General features: G+C 40.7%; 1 protein-coding gene and 1 non-coding gene across 9 annotated transcripts; one reads left to right on the forward strand and one right to left on the reverse strand.

Moving 5' to 3' along the window:
- Positions 1-2,192: 2,192 nt before the first annotated feature.
- On the reverse strand, positions 2,193-2,299 carry LOC121281633. The gene has a single exon (XR_005943892.1). It is a non-coding gene; the product is annotated as a U6 spliceosomal RNA (small nuclear RNA).
- A 141-nt stretch (positions 2,300-2,440) lies between these two features.
- kiaa1191 (KIAA1191 ortholog) lies at positions 2,441-16,643 on the forward strand. 8 transcript variants are annotated; one of them, XM_041193659.1, is made up of 8 exons: positions 2,441-2,671; positions 3,347-3,437; positions 3,894-4,081; positions 7,932-8,052; positions 11,731-11,855; positions 12,772-12,881; positions 13,808-13,950; positions 15,223-16,643. In XM_041193659.1, exons 2-8 carry the CDS (start codon positions 3,410-3,412, stop codon positions 15,438-15,440), a joined length of 933 nt encoding a protein of 310 aa, XP_041049593.1. In that variant the 5' UTR covers positions 2,441-2,671; positions 3,347-3,409; the 3' UTR covers positions 15,441-16,643. The 8 variants fall into 8 exon arrangements, with proteins under 8 accessions (XP_041049593.1, XP_041049590.1, XP_041049596.1 ...); XM_041193656.1 differs by having other exon boundaries at positions 2,442-2,761; XM_041193662.1 differs by having other exon boundaries at positions 2,447-2,551.
- The last annotated feature ends 2,986 nt before the right edge of the window (positions 16,644-19,629 follow it).

The raw sequence follows: 19,629 nt of genomic DNA on the forward strand, positions 1-19,629 counted from the left end.
GTGGCTTGGTGTCAAATATTGTTTGTTAGTGCTTATGCAATTTGGGACATTTTACTATATTAAAGGAGATATGTAACTACAAGTTGTTTTTGTTGTTGGCTCCTGACATTTACCCATTGTTTACACTTGCTTCCCACTTAATTCAATTCGATAAAATGACTTAACTTGCAGTTTGTAATTCTAACAAAAGATCTAGATGTAGAATGCTGTTATCTCTTTCAGCTGCTGAAAGAAATTCTGTGCATTTCTAACTATTTTTTGCTTTTGTAAAAGCAAAATACTGCAGATGCTGGAAATATGAAATAAAAACAGAAAATACTGGAAAAACTCAGCAGGGTTGACAGCATTTCTGGAGAGATAAATGGAGTTCCATATGACTCTTCAGAACTCGAAAAATTATCTCTTTTTCTCTCTCCAAAGTTGCTATCAGAGCTGCTGAGTTTTTCAAGCACTTTGTTTTTATTTTTTGCTTTTGTTTGTTTTCTAGCAATTGCACTCTTTCCTTTCAATTCTTGTTCCATTGCAATATTCAGTGATTGCTCTGGGAATAAGCGAGGTGGCAGTAATTGTGTTTTGAGTAAGAAGTGGTGACCCACATCAAAAGCGTGAGAGCTTTGGGTGAGAACAAACAGCAGCAGTGGTGCCTGTCATGGTCAAATATCTTGCTAACACCTCCCTGTGTAAGGGGAAAAAAATAAATAGTTGCATTTATATAGCACTTCTACCACAACCTCTCCATAGCAGCTGTCTTGAGGGCAAACCAGACTATTTGCAACCTTGGCTTCCAACTTGATCCTGAGATGAATTACCAATCCAGCCTCAAAGCACTTTGCAGCCAAAGAAGTATTTTTTGAAGTGTAGTCACTGTTGTAATGTAGGAAATGCAGTAGATGACATTTAAGTGAGGGACTAGAGGGGGTTGTTGGAGCTCTCAAGAGAACATGGGCAGATAGGTTTTTTTTTGGAAGAATATACTTTATTCATAAAATATCTGAAAGAACATTACAAAACATTTCTAAATGGCCATCACAAAAAGTGCAACCAGATTCAACTTTTATACATGGATCACGAGGTGCTTCAATAGAATCAATGAATATTACAGTCATTCTAATATGGTCATTACAGACAGACAGTGCAATGGTATTGGAGTTATCGACATACACCATGTTGCACTGTGAGATACTTCAATACAATTATGATACATTTAGTATTCAATGCATACATTCATTGTAAATCGTACAAGCCTGAGGGGTCTATACAGTTCCCAGCCCCTCGGTGCACTGTGGCAGAAAAGTCTTAGACAGCGACCTTCCCCATTGCGCCTTTGCGGTGGCTATCCCAAGCTTTAGTGCGTCCTTCAACACGTAGTCCTGGACCTTGGAATGTGCCAGTCCGTAACACTCTTTGCACTGGAATACCAACAAATTTTGGGCAGACCAAAGAGTGTCTTTCACCAAATTTGAAGATCCTCCAGCTGCAGTTGAGGTTGGTCCCGGTGTGGGCCCCTGGGAACAGCTCATAGAACACAGAGTCCTGTGTCACAGCACTGCTTGGGATGAACATAGACAAAAATCATGGCATCTCTCTCCAGACCTTTTTTGCAAAGGCACAGTTCATAAGGAGGTGAACAACAGTCTCTTCTCCGCCACAGCCACCTTGAGGGAAACATGCAGAGGGGGTGAGACTCCTGGCATGTAGGAAGGATTTGATGGGGAGGGCCTTTCACACCACCAGCCAAGTTACATCTTGTGCTTGTTGGAAAGTTCTGGCGATGAGGCATTCTGTCAAATGACTTTGATAGTCTACTCAGGGAACCATCCGATAGGATCCACCATCTCCTTTTCCTGCAGGGCCTCTAGGACATTAACTTGCTGACCACTGCCTGATGGACTTGTGGTCAAAGGTGTTTCTCTGCATAAAGTTTTCCACGAGGGACAGGTGGTATGGCACGGTCCAACTACTTGGAGCATTCTGCGGCAGCATGGCCAGACCCATCCTTCGCAACACCGGGAACAGGTAGAACCTCAGCACGTAGTGACACTTGGTGTTTGCATACCAAGGGTCTACGCACAGCTTGATGCAGCCGCACACATAGGTGGCCATCAGGGGCACGTTTTCTCCCCCCTTTATCTGGAGGCTTGTACATTGCGTCCCTGCAAATACGATCCATTTTTGAGCTCCAGGTAAAGCGAAAAAATATGGAACACTTCACGAATTTACATGTCATCCTTGTGCAGGGCCCATGCTAATCTTCTCTGTATCGTTCCAATTTTAGTATATGTGCTGCCCAAGTGAGCATGGGCAGGAAAATTACAAGACAAACAGGGTGGTGAACTGAGTACATTGGTATGAGTGAGAGCCAATCCCCTTCCCCAAGTTTCTGATCCCACTGCCCCGCCCATTGTAAACAAGGCCGGCGCGCATGCGTAGTCACAGTCCAAATTACGGTGACGTCACAAGGGTCGCGAGAAGTGGGAACGATGGCGATGTCTCCTGGCCCCTTGGTTGTTCTGGCACTTTGACGAGCACCGTATTCAACTTGAAGAGAAAGGAATGCGCCGCCGCGTTTTATCACTAACGAAACTTTTTTTTTTAAAAAAGTAACGGCTAATGGAGGCGCCGAGCCTATTTAGATTACTGAACATTCTGCAGCAGGATTCCAAGTCAACAGGCGCGTGCTCCCAATGACGTGTTTACAACGTCTCCCGTTTCCCTGGCAGTCGGGTTTTGGGTTGGGACCCAAGTCCACATCTGACTGGAGGTTTGGAGTTCGAGCCTGAGTGTGATTAGCATCACAGCCGGTGGGCGGTGGCTGGCGGGTGCGGGGGGGGGGGGGGGGGGGGGGGGTTGATTGGCCGTCAGATTATAAAAGGCTGGAAGAACGAACTGCAGCGTCACTGTTGCACTGCACTTTGAATCTAGGTTTGTTGTTGCTGCCGGCTGTGCCCGGGGTTTTTGACACCGGCAACTCTTCCCCTTTCTTTTCCCCCGCCCGCACCAGTGGAGTTGGCAGTTCGCTTGATCCAGTCGGCCCTAAAAGCTCGCTCTTAGTTTACAGCCTCATCATGTTTCCCTGCAATCGGCGAAAGGCCCGGGGCAGCCCGCACCCATCGCTGCTGCTGCGGTAGGACTGCGGCTTCAGCCACTCAGCCGCAGCACACCGGACTGTAAGTGCACCTTCGTGAGTCCGGGCCATTAGCAGCTGGTACGTGGTATGTTAGTGAATGCAGGCCAGAGGAACCCTATGCAATTTTTATTGTACTGGTCCTGCTTGAGAGAGAGAGGATGCTATTTGTTTCCTTTTCCAAGGAAGGAGGGATTTAGTTCGTGTTCTTTTTTTTAACAGGTGGGGACATCTAAAGGCTTCCCTGTGTTTTCCTGCGGAGAAACTAGCAGTCAAAGCCCTCTCATGACTTCAAATGAACATAACGTTCCTGGTAATTTAGGCTCGTTTCCCCCCCGCTTTGTTTCCACCCCTTCTACAAGTGTCTTTAAAGGCTAATAAACCTTTTCAGTCTTCATCTAGTCGCTATCGCGGGTCGTCAGTGTTTTAAAACTGTTTCTCAAGCCATTTAATTTCTAAAATGAAAACAATACTACGGATGCTGGAATTTTGAAATAAAAACAATACTGGAAAAACTCAGGTCTGACAGCATCTGTGGAGAGAGAAAGAGTTAACATTTTAAGTCCATATGATTTCTAAGGTGCGTTAAGTTCAATAGTCCAAATTGTCTTCAGCAGAGCTTCCCATTTCATTCAAGTGCAATTGAGCATGGTTTTACTTGCTGATGATTTAATATTGCTGCAAAATTACTGTAATATGATCCAATAGACCAGAGTTATTGATGCTTATACGCAAGTAAAATTAAATATACTCCCCATGTCTTTTGCAGCCATCGAACATTCTTCAAGCTTACTCGAAAAGATGTCCCTACCAATAGGGATGCACCGTAGGGCATTCAGTTATGATGATGCTTTGGAAGATTTAACACCAATGACTCCTCCACCTTCTGATATGGGAGGCAATATATTGTGGAAGCAACCTGTTATCCCAGAGCGGAAATACCAGCAACTGTCTATGGTAAACTCATTTATAATCAATGTGAACATTGCAGAAATATTTATGTCCCCATTTCTGTAAAATATTAAATATTCTCCTCAATAGTGTGCTTTTGAGTGCTGGGCATATTTCTCTTATTTTGAAGTTTTTCAATTTTCATTGTTATGCTGTTGACACCCATTCCAGATTGTTAATTGTGGAAACAGGCACTCTGAAATTATTTTTTCACAAGACTGGTCACTTTTGTAGATTTTTGACCCAGTAGTTTAATGTTTGCTGTGAGTTTCCTTTTATATTTTGCTAGTAACGATTGACTGACAGCAGTGTCAATCTGCTAGAAGCAGGGTGGCTGGCAGGATTTAAGTATTTACTCAGTAAGCAGAAAAGCAAGCAAAGTCTGCTTTTTAAAACCATTTATGTTCCAACTGCAGCAACAAATGGAACATTGCAACTTCTCCCAGTAAAAGCAGGGTGATTTTCTCCAGCTGAATGTTGAATAAAGCATAGTTACATCGCCGTCACTTGTAGCAATGCAAGGTGTTATTTGATTGGCATATCACCAATAATTTTCATTCTGGCTGGGAATGGTGATGTTACTATATGCAGCTGTGTGTTGCCTGCTTCAATTTTCATCCAGTCATATCCAGAAAATCACCTGCAGCTGGTGTCCCCCAAAAATCTGTCTGATCCCTTGCAATTTGTCACTTATTATTCCTTGCCATTGTCTGAAAACAGTCATGCTCCATGTGTATGCAGATAACAGCTCCGCCTTGCTAGTGTCGCCCCCTCCCACCCCCCCCCCCCCCCCCCCCCCCCCCCCCCCCCCCCCCCCCCCCCACTCCTCCTCCTCTGCTGTCTCTAAATTGTCAGACTGCTTGTTTGACATCCAATACTGGATGAATAGGAATTTCCTCCAGTTAATTGTCTTTGGGCCTGCCATAAACTCCTGTTTCCTAGCTGTTGACACCATCCCTCTCCCTGATAACTGTCTGCAAACTTGGTTGTCATATTTGACCCTGAAATGAGCCTCTGATCAGAATTCTGCATGAATCCCAATCACTTGTTCTGAACACCACTGAAATTAACAATCTTGTGAAATGAATATACTATTGTAAGACCACAATTTTCCAATTCCATAACATCAAAAAATGTTTGCCATGCCTTTGTTAGTTCTGGACTTCATTACACTGGCTAGCCTCCCATAATCAATCCCCCTGTAGATTTGAGGTTGTTCAAAACTGCTGCTCGAGTCCCAACTGTACCAAGCCCCTTTCGCCATCATCCTATGATTGTTGATCTACGTTGGCTCCTGGCTAAGCAATGCCTTAATTCTAGTCCTTGTTTACAAATCCCTCTGTGTGCCCCCTCTCTCCCAAATTCTCTGTAATCTCTAGCCCTGCATTTTCAGACTTTTTTGTTCATTCATGGGATGTGGGCATTGCTGGCTAGGCCAGCATTTATTGCCCATCCCTAATTGCACTTGAAGGTGGTGATGAGCTGCCTTCTTTCATCACTGCAGTCCATGTGGTGTAGGTACACCCATGGTGCTGTTAGGGAGGGAATTCCAGGATTTTGATTCTCTAACAGTGAAGAAAGTGATTATAGTTACAGGTAATGGCTTTCCCATGTGCCTGCTGCCCTTGTCCTTCTAGATGGTAACAATCGTGGGTTTGGCAGGTGCTGTCTAAGGAGTCTTAGTGCGTTTCTGCAGTGCATCTTGTAAATGGTACACACTACCACTGTGTCTATGGTGGAGGGAGTGAATGGCATCCTGTCTACAAACAATCAAGCAGGCTGCTTTGTCCTGGATGGTATCAAGCTTTTATTGGAGCTGCACTCATCCAGGCAAGTGGAGATATTCCATTCGCACTCCTACAAGGCACAAATCAGATGGTAGACAGGCTTTGGGGAGTTAGGAGATGAGTTACTTGCTGCAGGATTCCTAGCCTTTGACCTGTTCTTGTAGCCACAGTATATGGTGAGTTTCTGGTCAATGGTAATCCCCAGGCTGTTGATAGTGGAGGATTCAGCAATGGTAATGCCATTGAATGTCAAAGGGCGATGGTTGGATTCTCTGTTGTTGGAGATGGTCATTGCCTGGCACTTGTGTAGCACAAATGTTGCTGCCACTCGTCAGCCCAAGCCTGGATATTGTCCAGATCTTGCTGTATTTGGACATGGACTGCTTCGGTATCTGAGGAGTCGCAAATGATGTTGAGCATTGTGCAATCACCAGCAAACATCCCCACTTCTGACCTTTATGATGGAAAGAGGTCATTAATGAAGCAGCTGAAGATGGTTGGGCCAAGGACACTACCCTGAGGAACTCATGCAGTGATGTCCTGGAACTGAGGTGATTGATCTCTGACAACCACAACCATCTCCCTTTGTGGTGGATATGATTCTAACCAGAGAGTTTTCCCCATGATTTCCCATTGACTCCAGTTTTGCTAGGACTCTTTGATGCCCCGCTCTGTCAAATGCTGCCTTGATGTCAAGGGCAGTCGCTCTCTCTCCTCTGGAGTGCAGCTGTTTTGTCCATGTTTGAACCTAGACTGTAATGAGGTCAGGAGCTGTTTGGCCCTGGAGGGTGTGCTGCTTCTCCAATTTGGGCCTCTTGAGGATCCCTGATAATCATTCCACCATTCAGTTGTGCCTTCAGCTGCTAACGCCCTAAGCTTTCGATTTGCTGTTGTGCCTCTTTTGTCAACTGCCTTAATATCTACTTGTGTGGCTTGGTGTTATTTTGTTTTATAATGCTCCTGTTAAGCACCTTGGGGCATTTTGCTATGTTTAAAGCATGAAATAAAGGCAAGTTATTGTCACCTGAAAAATGGCTGCACAAAGGCCTTTGATTGCAGTGCTACCAACCAGTATTCTGTTTGCTGGCTGACAATTTTGGCCTTGATCAACATACTGATGCCTTGACAGTGAAAATTTCTTGTGCCTCATATGGCATGCATCCATTGTGAGTAGAAACTTCCAGGTTTTCCTTGACCTTTCACTCAAACGCAAATTCCTTGGCACCCATAGTTAATGTCATGTGGTCTGGTAGACTTTTTTTTATAGTGGCTGTAGTAAATCTTGCTCTGCTGCTTACCTGAGGTTATTTCATATAAAACAATTTGGGATGTCTTGAGATTGTGACAGAGATATATAATGCAAACATTTTAGGCTGAACAGTTTTATGAATAGCATACTCATTTCACAGGATTATTAACTACAGTTCAGCAATCTAATGCGTTATAAGAGCTTTTGAGGCCTAGGTGATTTGAGGAGCATGTAATTCTATTTCGGATACTAATTGATAGATTGATATTGGCCCAAGAAGTCATTGTACCAATCTTTTAGATCTGTTTTATGTATTGAATTATGCAGTATTTTCCATCCTTTATAGAACAAATTTCTTTGCAAGATTATGCCTTTTAATTAACCCATGTGTGAAGAGGGGGGGGGGTCTATAATATTGCTTGAGTTGTTCAGCCTGCTTGCAACAGCTTAAATATAACTCAATTATGCTACATGAATGTAATGGAGGTTAATGCTCTTATATTTTGAACATGCACAGAGAACATTTCGAGCAGTCACATTTTGATCAGTGACCTGATACTTAAACAGTAACAATGTTTAGATTTGTACTGTAAGTTATGTATAAAATTTTGTAATGTAATAGTAATTCAGGCAAAATAATACCAACCAGATATGGTTGTAAAATTGAGTTAATCCTGCCATTTTTGTAACAAGTCCAGATTTGTGTTGCCAAAAGATTGCACAAATACCTGGATGTACTTTCTGATATGTCAAGCAAAATAAATTGCATTATGATTATGTATTCAGCAAGAAATGTTTCACTTCTTCATGGTCTCTCTAGGTGGAAGATGGAGAAAATGGTGTTTTGCCTTCAATCAAAGCTCCATCAGTTGAAAGCCTAAGCAAAGTCCATGTGGTGAAAGCCAAAGCAACTTCTGTCATCATGAACTCACTTATGACAAGTAAGTCAGTTCAGACCACTGCATTAACATTTGCTGACCTAATAGTGATTATAAAACTTAGTAAAAATCTTGACATTGCCAAGATGCTGCTTAAAGTGTCTAGATATTTATTAGTTTTAGCAATGCTATGTTTCCTCTCCAGAAATCATTTGGTCCCAACTTTATGGGTTCAGATTGCTGACCCCAATTAGATTTGGATCACCCTTGGGTTATGTTTTTGGCATCAATTTCTTGGACTCTGGGGTTGCATTATATTCTCCCAATTGTTTTCCTGGAGATTCCGAACCCCCACCCTCCACACAAGAACATTTTGTCTGTTATCATCCTAATCATTTAAAAATTCTTGAACATTGGCCTACTTCTCTTCCTTTCAGCCCAATTGCACCTGCTCCACCATTCAATGCAATCATGGCTGATCATCTACTTCAATGCCTTTTTTCGCACACTGTCCCCATGTCCCTTTTACATTATTGGTATTTAGCAATCTGACAATCTCTGCTTTAAACATACTCTGACTGAGCCTCCACAGCCCTCTGGGGCAGAGGACTCTAAAGATTCACAACCCTAGAGTAAAAAAAATAAATAAATTTCTCCTCATCTCAGTCCCAAGTGATTTTTCCCCCTTATTTTGAAATTGTCCCCTCGTTCTAGACTCCCCATCAGGGGGAGAAAAATCTTACTTGCATCTACCCTGGCTATGCCTTTAATCATTTTTGTAGGTTTCAATGCGATTATCTCTCATTCTTAGAAACTGTAGAGAATACAGGCCCAATTTCTCCCATCTCTGTAATTTCCTCACTTTTTTTCTCCAATTTAACCTCCTCTCTAAGCTGAGCAGCTCCTTGCCCTTGGTGATTTGAACATCCATCTTAATTTTCGTACCATTGATTTCCTTGCACATATCAGTCACCCTCATCTCCATTTAATTTTTCTCCAAGCCATGTGCAGAACCATCTTGTCAACATTATTGCACAAGCTTCAGACTTCTATCATTGAAACTCTGAGATAGTGTTACACCTTATCAAACTTCACTCTTTGTGGTGAGGGCTGAGGAATCCATCTTCCCAGCTTTTCCCAAATTCCATCCTTCATCTTTTCTGACCTATCACTTAAATGTCATTGATCTATTTCATAACTACCTCACACCTACCCTTTTTAATGGCCTTGCTCCAATTAGATATTGTACTGGTGGAATGACTGGCAAAAGACTGCACAACCGCCATCTTGGTGACCTCAGTTCCACACCTCAGAAGCTGAAATGGATCTGATATTCGACTAGCCAATTGATTCATCACCAGATCTGATTGACATACCATTACTGCCTTCCCTGGAAAACAGCTTGCAATTATAAAACACCTTTAATATACCCCTAAACGCTTTGCAAGGGGATTATTAAATCAAGCTTGACACAAGCACCATAACAAAATATTGGGACAGGTGTATAAAAGTTTAGTCAGAGGTAAGTTTTTTAAGGTGTGTCTTAAAGAAAGGAGAAAAGTTTTGAGGGAATTCCAGAGCTTGAAACTAGCCTGCTGAAGACAGCTGCCATTGGTGGGGTGCTTAAAATTTGGAATGTGCAAAAGGTCAGAATTGGAGTTGTGTATTGCTCTGAGCCTTGTAGAGCTGGAGGGGAGACACTGTGGCAGCATTTGAAGAGAAAGATGAGAATTGATGCGTTGCTTGTCTGGCAGCCAGTATTTTAGTTGGAAGGAGTCCCTGCTTGTGTGACAAGTAACATGGAAAAATGAGTTGGTGGGGTTGATGCAGGTGGTGGTGAGGGTCAGCTGGGTGTTGTCTGTGGACATGTGGATCCTGACTCTCTCTTCAGATATTGCCAAGGAAAAGCATCTAGATTAGAAACAAGGGGACCAAGGGTATATCTTTGGGGGATTCTAAGGTATCTGTGTGGTAGCTGTGACTAGATGGGTAAGAATGGAACAAAGAGCCTAGTTAGATGACAAAGGAGAGGTGCTGAAGGAGGATGATGTCAACTATGGAGAGTAAGAGAACTCGACTCCTAATCTGCATTACTGACTTGTCTCCCTTATCTCTCCTCTATCTACATATTTCATCTAAATGCAAAGAACTTATGGATTTCATTTGGGGCAACCATAGTAGCAGCAGCTTTGCCATTACTTCCTATATCAGCCATGACTCATCTTGTCCATGAAGCTCAACACTTGCTCCCTTTTTGAGTCTTTACAACTCATCTTTTGCTTCTCAGCCTATTGCTTGCTGGTATAAAACTATGCCACCGCTGTTTCTACCTCCTTCAAAACAGCACCATTTCCTCAATGTTGATTTGTTTTTCTTTTCAATTATCACCCTCGCATATTATTTTTTAAACAATTAGAATACTTTTGTGACTTGCAACTGTAGGCCCACCTTTCACACCACTTCTTGCTTGTGATGCTGCAATCTGGCCCACATCGAAGAGATTATACTAGTCACTCTTAAATGGTCTCTTTTGTGACAGTGATGCAGGTCACTGTCCTTCCTCCATACTTATCCTCCCTGCTTCCATTGACATTGTTGATCGTTGTAGCCTTCTCCAGTGTGGCGGCTTGACAATCTGTCTTTTGTGGCCCTGCTTTCTAGTTACATTTGAACTCCTCAATGCCACTCCACATTTCTTAATTTATACTCCCAGGGCTGTATTCCTAATCATCTGCAATAAATCAATTTCCTCCATCTTAATGTAAACAAAATTAAAACCATCTGTTTCATAATTTATTTGTACTCCAACCTCCTCAACAGCTCAAGTCTTGTGTTTTGCTTAATCCTGAGCTAAGTTTCCCAATGTAGGCCCTTACCTTGGCTGTTGTATTATCTGCTTCCACCAACCTCACTTACTAATGCCAAGACTCCAGTATACCTTTCTCACCTTGACTTCAGTTTTCTGCAGTGCAAATCTGGTTGACATTTCCTGTTGCAAAAAACACTTGATGCTGGAAATCTGAAATAAAAGTTGAAAATGCTGGAGATACTCTGCAGGTTAATCAGAGAGAGAAAAACAGAGGTAATGTTTCAGGTTGACCTTTCATCAGAACTAGGAAAAGTTAGAAATGTTATAGATTTCAAACAGGTGAAAGGGGGAGGGTGGAAAAAGAGCAAAAGGGAAAGTATGTGATAATCTGGAAGGCAGAGATTAACTGACAAGTGTGGATGGTGCAAGGCAAAGAAAATGGTAATGGGACAAGTAAAGAAACAAAACATGTGCCTAGAGATGTGAATGGCAGAATGATGGACAGCTGCACCTGAAAGCAGAAGCAAAAGAAAAATGAGACTAAAACCTGCCCCCCAAAAAAACAAATTGAGACTTAGATTGTAGTCTGAAATTGTTGAACTGAATGCAGAGCTGTACCTTGAGCTTACAGTGAACTTCCTTCCAAACTGCATATTCTACATATTTATTCTCCTTTGTGCTTTTTTTTCAACTGTGAAGCGCTCTTGAGATATTGTTCCAACTTGAGTGCTTTTATAAATGAAATTTGTAGTTGGGAGTCTTCTGGTTCGTAGTTTGGGCATATTGAAATTTGTATTAAGTATCATCAGCTCTGGTGTTAATGGCTGTTCTGTAATATGCACTGACCATTAGCAATTCCTGTTGGATATGTAGTCCAAGAATTGATTTATTTAATTTTTCAATTTGTTTTGTTTTTACATTTTAATTACCAGAGCAGACGCAGGAAAGCATACAGCGATTTGAGAAGCAGGCTGGTCTGACGGATGCTGGCTACCAACCACACAAGGGCCTTGTTGCAGAAGAGGCCAGTTATCACCGTGTAGGGGAAGCTTTACAGGTGAGAATGGAGCACTTTTCCATGTAAGCTTTAAATGTCAGCATGTGCCACCTTTTCAAGTGTGGTAATATATCAGGTGAAGTAAATCCCTCCTGTTGGGGGCCATATCAGTCATACTAATAGATGCATTAGTGATTTTGTTCTGAAGAGCTATATTGAGATCCCTAACCACATTTTATTGTATGACCATATATAGATGGCAAAAAGAGAACTTTCATATGAATAGTGTGGGCATATATGGAAATCATGCACCCATCAGCACTGGTGTGTTGCCGGTTTTTATTGCCGTTCTTGAGAGGTTCTGGCTGATTGGGCTATTCAACTTTGAGGGAATCCTTAATGCTGTCCTTGTCCATTGTTCAATTATGCACTTGCAACAGGGTCTGCAAAAATATTTAGTTTTTAATAATTTTATTAAATTAATCTCAAATTGTCAGCCTAATAATCTTTTCCCCAAGCCTGAGAGTAACTTTTGCTCTGAAGAGCTATGTTGAGGTACCTAACCACATTTTATTGTATGACCGTATATAGATGGCAAAAAGAGTACTTTCATATGAATAGTGGACATATATGGAAATCATGGACAAAATGGAAATAAAATAAAATAAAAATGGAAAATGATGGAGGCAGATCAGGCAGCACCTGTGGAGAGAAACAGTTAACATTTCAGACCACTCAGCTCCCTTGCTTAACTCAGGAATGGACCACAAAACCCTCAGGGTTGTAAATCAATTGCACAACTCTTTACTAACTGAGCTTTGTGCCAAATACTACAACTACTTATATTGTGTCTTTAACATAAAATGTCCCAATGTGTGTTACCGCAGCTTTTATAAAGCAAATAGGTTGTCTTTAAGATTGTATCTGGCCATTGGCTCCCACTTTAGTATTTATTTGCAATTTGTTTCTTTAATAGAAATTCAAAGCACAGGGTGTGGATCTAAATAAAGAAGATAAGCAGATATCCTCATCATCTCAGTCAACTCCCTGCGGGACTCCACAGGCCTCACCAATGCCACATCGCAGGTATAGAAATAATTGTAGAAACTGGCTTAAAAAAAATGTATATCTGTTTTTCCAGTTAACTTAAATTGCCACAGCCATTGTCAATAAGTAATTTAGTTTTAATCCAAAATAACAGCAATCATTCTAATGTTTAGACCTTGGATAACTGTACAATATATTAACCACAGCATACCCACCTTCCCAAACTTCAGTAACTAAATTGAACAGTTTTACCTACACTAATGGTGGGTATGAATTACTATCACTGAGTGACAAAGGAATCTTAACATGGCATGAAGGATACATGTGGATAAACTTCAAAGGAGGGCAACAATCTAAAATAATTGGAGTTTTCTTCATTTTGCCAAGATGATGCTGGGGCTGTTGTCCAAATGAGTGATGAGCAATAATCAGTTGAAAAAGAAAACAATATGGCAGCAGATAACAATAACCTAATCCAAGTAGGATTAGTAGCTGCATTTTCCCAAACAAAGCAACTAATTGACTTGGCATGTGTATAGAGTACGTTATGGCAAAGCAGTTTACACTGATCACATCTGATGGTTGTTATTACCCTCATTCTGTGCACCTCTAACCACCTGTGTACTTTTTCTCATTCCTTGATTGACAGTAAATTCTTCCCTATCTTTAGTTCAGGTGAAACTGCTCAGATTGGTATTAGTTATGAAGGGTCTTAGGAGGGGTGTGGAGAGCTAGAAATGAAAACTTATCAACATGGACATTCATTTTTTAAGTCATAATATTGTGAAATTTGTATTTTTAATGTCTAATTTACTAACTCTGCTTATCTTATGGTTCATTGAGTTCCTCTCTACAATATGATGTAATTATTTTTGATTTAGATTTGTCTTTTTGAGTGGAATGTTCTCTCCTCTTGTGATAGAGGGGAAGAAATATTTTTATTGCTTTTCTGGTGATTGTTTCAGATCTTTCTTTGGCCAGGGAGCAACTTCTGATTTGAGCAGTAAAAGCCTGGATGGAGATTCCACTACATTTGTCAGTGAAACAACTGCAGCTGAAAAATGGAGACCTTTCATGCATATGCAGAATTACAGAGCAAATGAACCAGGTGGAAAAATTAATAGTGAATTTGTTCAGCTCCAACTGAATCCTAACCTCCCAATGTTGCCTTAATTTAATCAACAAGCCTTTTATGCAGCACTTAATCAGGTGTCTTTTGCAAACCCCTTTGAAATACCCAAGGCATTTCCTTCATCAGAACCATTCATTATTTCCTCAGAAACCTATTGCATTCCATAAAATCTGTCAAATGTGATGTATCTTGTAGAAGTCTCTGCAAGCTGCCCTTTGTCTTTTCAGCTGAGCATTAGTTTTATCCTATAAAAATGAATGGCGGAACTTGCTTTCTATAACAAGATCTTTTGAAAGCTTATTACTGATAAATTGACTGGCCTGTGGTTACCAGATTTATCCCCTTTTTTATCTTTTGAGTAGGGGTATTATATTGGTAATAATTCCGTCTCCCACAATGGTCTGTGACCTGTGGCTCTGGAGCCCCATTCAGCTCTTCAACAATTTGTTTGTGGCTCCCAGCCTTTTCCAGTTGGATCTCATTAACGTGAAAAAATTTTTTAAACCAATAAAAGTAAGAGTTTTTATTGTGGGGATAAAAAGTCAATCATTATACAGCATTTTAAAGTTTCAAATGATTATTTTAACAAAACTTCATAGGGCTCTAAATAAACCTGTTCGAGTGGTATAGCTACACCAGGGTTTTAGAAATTGCCTTTGGTTTTGAGGAACAGGCTTTATGGTTGCAACCATTATTGTTTCTAATATAGCTAGGATGATAAACTATCCTAAATAAGATCATAAGATGTGCTATTAAAAGCTATTTATCTTAAGAATCATGAGTCAAATTTTAAAAATTTGACAAATCTTTAAAGTTTGTTTTAAAGATGACCACTGATAATATTATCGTTAAAATCAAATACAATAATTAGAGTTAGGGTTATTTTAATTTTGATTTTACGTATGAGACTTATACATTCTAGCAGCATCACTCCGCCAAGTATTTGTTTTAGATGTGCCAAATTTTCACCTTGCGGTTCCCAATAGTGTTTTTATTTGGTGGTGGGGGGGGAGAATTGTTTAAAAACAGTCTTCAGATTAAAGGTTGTGAATTAGTACCTCCAACCTCCTAACAAAGTGACAGTGCTGAGGAATGTATTATTTTCACACCTAAGTTTTTAAGATATTTCAATGCCATTGTGTAAGCTTTTTTAAATTACATGCTGTTTGAAATTTACCCTGCATCTCTTCAATTTATTCTTTCAGTAATTGAATTTCAGGCATTTGCTAACAAATTATTTTTCTGCAGGTGCCTTTGCTATTCAGAATTACAAAGGTATGCAAAAACCCTCCCCTATGGACATCATGCGCACTCAGGGCACTGCTGTTCAGATGGCAGAAGATCATGCAAACTTGAAACCACCCAAAATGGAGCTAACTTTGCTAGAAGAACAAAAAAAGCGCCCTATTCGTACTCACCATGTAAATTCTAGGGATCTAAATGTTTTTGCTCCTACAGGATTTTAATGTATTATACTATGGTTAAATGGTGTCAATTGTGTGTCCCCTGCTTGAGCAAACTGATACATTAACTCCCTGCTCACCCATGAGATCTTTATTTACTTGTGTTTAACCACACTTAATTCTTGTAGAGATTTTTATTTTTTAAAATTGAGATGAAATTAGAGAAGGAAGTAGAGAAGTTTGAATTCTGTTGTAGAATCAAAACCAATATGAAGAACTTAAAATTCACTGCTTATTTGCACCAGAAAGGTTATGCTGAAACACTTATGTAGTTTTATCTTTTTTTTACTGCCCACAGCCAAAAATGCTTGCAGTGAAGTTGGGATATTAGAGCCTCAGTATTGACATACTGTGCATGCTGAGGTTATAAATCCAAATTGACCAGCAAGTTGGTTTCAAATACTCTTGTTGTAAAATGTTACTTGTAACAAGGTGTTACAGAATAATGTACTTCAGTTCACGTGAGGTCATGAGACAGGCTAATGAGATAACAGCATATTACTAGTGAGCCACCTGTACTTGTTTATTTGTGGTATTGTCTAATATGTTAAATAAACTCGTGCACATAATTGTGACTATATTTCAGGCTACACTTTTTTAAAAAAAATTGGTATATATTCTGATAACATTATTCATAATGGATGACTAATTGAGGTTGCTGACCAAAGATGTGCTGTGGTCAAACCATTATAATTTAATGCTTTTTTTTAAACTTCAAATACGAATCATATAACTTCATATAAATTAGTGCAGTACAGTTAATTGCAAATATAGCTATTTTTAAAAAAAAAGTGTAAAGCTTTGATACAAACTTATAGGATTTTCTTACAAATGTTTGAGGGTTTTTTGTGATATTGTGCAATCCAACCTTATTTTTCATGAGACCAGTAATGTGCTCCTTTTGTGGGTTGATTTTTTTTTATATTGACATTTGAACTCTTGACAATTCAACTAGTACCAAGAACACTTTTTGTAACTAAGTGATTGAAACGGCCTGAAAAGATCATGCTTACATTTAACAGTATTTCCATCAGGGTATTGACTAATTTCTGGCTCTATTAATCTGAACTACAGATTTGGATAATTTTCACATTGCTTCTAGTTGTTGTTTTATTTTAACAGTAAAACTGGGTGTTGTGTAGTCCGAAATATCTAACCCCTTGAAATAAGTGGACTACAACTGGTATTAAAATACCAAGTGAATAATTTGTGCTTATCATACTTGTTTCTTTATTGATACACCTCTGGTCAGGAGGAGTTTGCTTTTAGCACTGTGTCTGCAGTGTATTTGGAATGAATTTCATCCTCCAACAATGACAGTTATATCCAACCATGTGGAACAGCACCAATCATCATCATCTCAGGTTCACAATTATAAGCACAGAAGCATGATCGTTTGCCTGATCTATTTCATCCTTCCGCAGTATGGTATGATTTCTCCCTTCACAGCCACCACTAAAAGCATCAATTTCTTCCCATGCATCTATAGGAGATAGAACACTTGCCCTTTCACCTCCTCCCTTCCCATTGTTCAGGTCTCAAACAGTCCTTTGGGTAGTAAATCACTTTTTAATCAATTCACCATTTTTAAAATTCTTCATCCTGCTCCCGTTCTGATCTGTCTTTAGGCTCCCACACTGTTTAAAATGTTGCTTGATTATGCAAGCATGAGGAACAGCACCTCATTTTTTCTTTTAAGAAAGAAATAGTCCATAGGAGAATAGAAAAGACTCTAAATGGCAGCACTTGTACTATTGGGTTTAACTTCACTTCAAGGATCTAGGTCAGGCTTGTCCAACCTTTTCACTTGGGGGCTGCAAATCCATTTTTCTTCTCACTTGTGGGCCCGATGAGCAAATTTCAGAAAGATAAAGTTTGGCGCAACGATTAAATGTGAATTTCAAAACAAAGTTGAGGTATGAAGAAAAAAAGCAACTTGCTGAGCAAAAATAGAGCAAAGTCAAGCGATAATTAAAAGTAATTAATAAAGAGCATCATAAGTGTGTGTGTGTGAGGGACGAAGTTTGTTTGGCTCACTCGCAATCTCTCGATGCTAACTCACCCTCAGCCTGTGCTTGGGGGAGCAGTTTATTTAAAAAATCTCCCATTACACTGGCATTTTGAAAGCTATCTCTGGGGGCTACACTGGGGGACTTTGCAGGCTGGATGTGGGACAAACCTGACCTAGATAAGTACTAGTGTCACAATGCAGGTATTGTTGGCAAGGCTAACATTTGTTGCCAATTCCCAATTTCCCTGGAGAAGGTTATGGTGAGTCACCACCTTGAACTTTTATTCATTCATGGGATGTGGGTATTGCTGGCTTTGCCAGCATTTATTGCCCATTCCTAATTGCCCTTGTTAAGAGGGCATTTAAGAGTTAGCCACATTGCTGTGGGTCTGGAGTCACATGTAGGCCAGACCAGGTAAGGCCGGCAGATTTCCTTCCCTAAGGCATTAGTGAACCAGATGGGTTTTTACAACAATTGACAATGGTTTCATGGTCATCGTTAGACTTTTAATTCCAGATTTTTTTTATTGAATTCAAATTCCCCCATCTGCCATGGCGGGATTTGAATCAGGTCCCCAGAGTATTACCCTGCTGCAGCCTGTGATGAAAGTAGTCTCGTTAAGGAGTTCCAGGAATTTGACTTGTTGAAGTAGCCGTGATATGTTTTCAAGTCAAGATGGAGTTTGATTTGGTGGTGTTCCCTTGGGCCTGCTGCCTTTATCCTTCTAAGGGGTAGAGGTTTGGGATGTGCTGACAAAGAGGCCTTGTGAGTTGCTGGAGTGCAACTTTTAGATGCTCCACACAGCAACCACGGTGTGTTGGTGGTGAAGGGAGTGAATGTTTAAGATGATGAATGGGTGCCAATTAAATGGGCTACTTTGTTCTGGATTGTCAAGTTTTTTTTTATGTGGTTGGAGCTCATCTAGGAAAATAGAGTATTCCATTACACTCCTGACTTGTGCATTGTAAATGGTGGACGGGCTTTGGAAAATCAGGAGAGAAGTCACTCACTGAAGAATACGTAGCCTCTGACCCTCTCTTGTAGCTGCAGTATTTATTTGACTAGTCCTGTCAAGTTTCTGGTCAATGATTGTTGATAAAGGATGTGGTGATTGCAATGCCACTTAATGGTTAGAATCTCTTTCTGGAGGTATTCATTATCTGGCATTTGTGGGGTGCTAATGTACTTTCAGGTTTGCACATAAACTGGATCACAATATCAACAACATTTTGGTGAAAATATTGAGCTTTAATGCAATGATGTCCTGGATCTGAAAGGTTGGCCTCCTAACAATGTACAACCAACTTACTTTGTGCTGGGTGTGATTGACTTCAATTATGCTATAGGGTTCTTTGATGCCGCACAGCATGGTCAAATGCTGCCCTAATGGCAAGGGGAGTTTCACTCACGTTGCTTCTAGAATTCTGTTCATGTCCATGTTTGGACCAAGGCTGTAATGTCATCTAGAGACAAGTTGTCCTTGCAGAGCCCAAACTGAGGATTTAGTGAGTGAGTTATTGCTGAGAGTGCTGTTTAGCACTATCAACAACACCATCCATCACTTTCCTGATCACTTAGACTGTGCTGAGGGGCAGTAATTGGCCAGATTAAAGTTTCCTTTTTGTGGACAGGACGTTCCTGTGCAACTTTACGCTCTGTCAGGGAGATGCCAGTGTTGTAGTTTACTGGAACAACTTGGCTCGGGTGTGGGTAGTTTTGGAGCACAAGTCTTCACTACAGCTGAGGTATTGTCAATGCCCACAGCCTTTGTTGTATACATTAGTTGTTTCTTTATCACATGGAGTGAATCAAATTGGCTGAAGACTGGCTGCTGTGATGGTTCAGAAAGAGGCTGAGAAGGACCATCCATTTGGCACTACTGGCTGAAAATGATTGCAAGCGCTGCAGACTTGTCTTTTGCACTTACATGCTGCGCTCCACCATCGAGGACACCCACCTGGACATTTACCTCTTTCCCTCCTGTGCCTCCCTGTCTTTTACTCCTCTCCCTCCTCTCCTCTCCTGCCTAAAAGAGGGGAGGTTGTTTCTACCTCTCTCCCCCACCCCCTTTCCTCCCTATATATATAAAAAAAAAATATAAAAAGAAAAAAACAAAATGGCCAATCCTTCCCGGGGTGGGTGTGGCTCTGGCCCTAAGGCCAATTCACCATCGCCTGTGG

This window comes from Carcharodon carcharias, chromosome 8 (genome assembly GCF_017639515.1).
Source record: "Carcharodon carcharias isolate sCarCar2 chromosome 8, sCarCar2.pri, whole genome shotgun sequence".
Lineage (NCBI taxonomy): Eukaryota > Metazoa > Chordata > Chondrichthyes > Lamniformes > Lamnidae > Carcharodon > Carcharodon carcharias.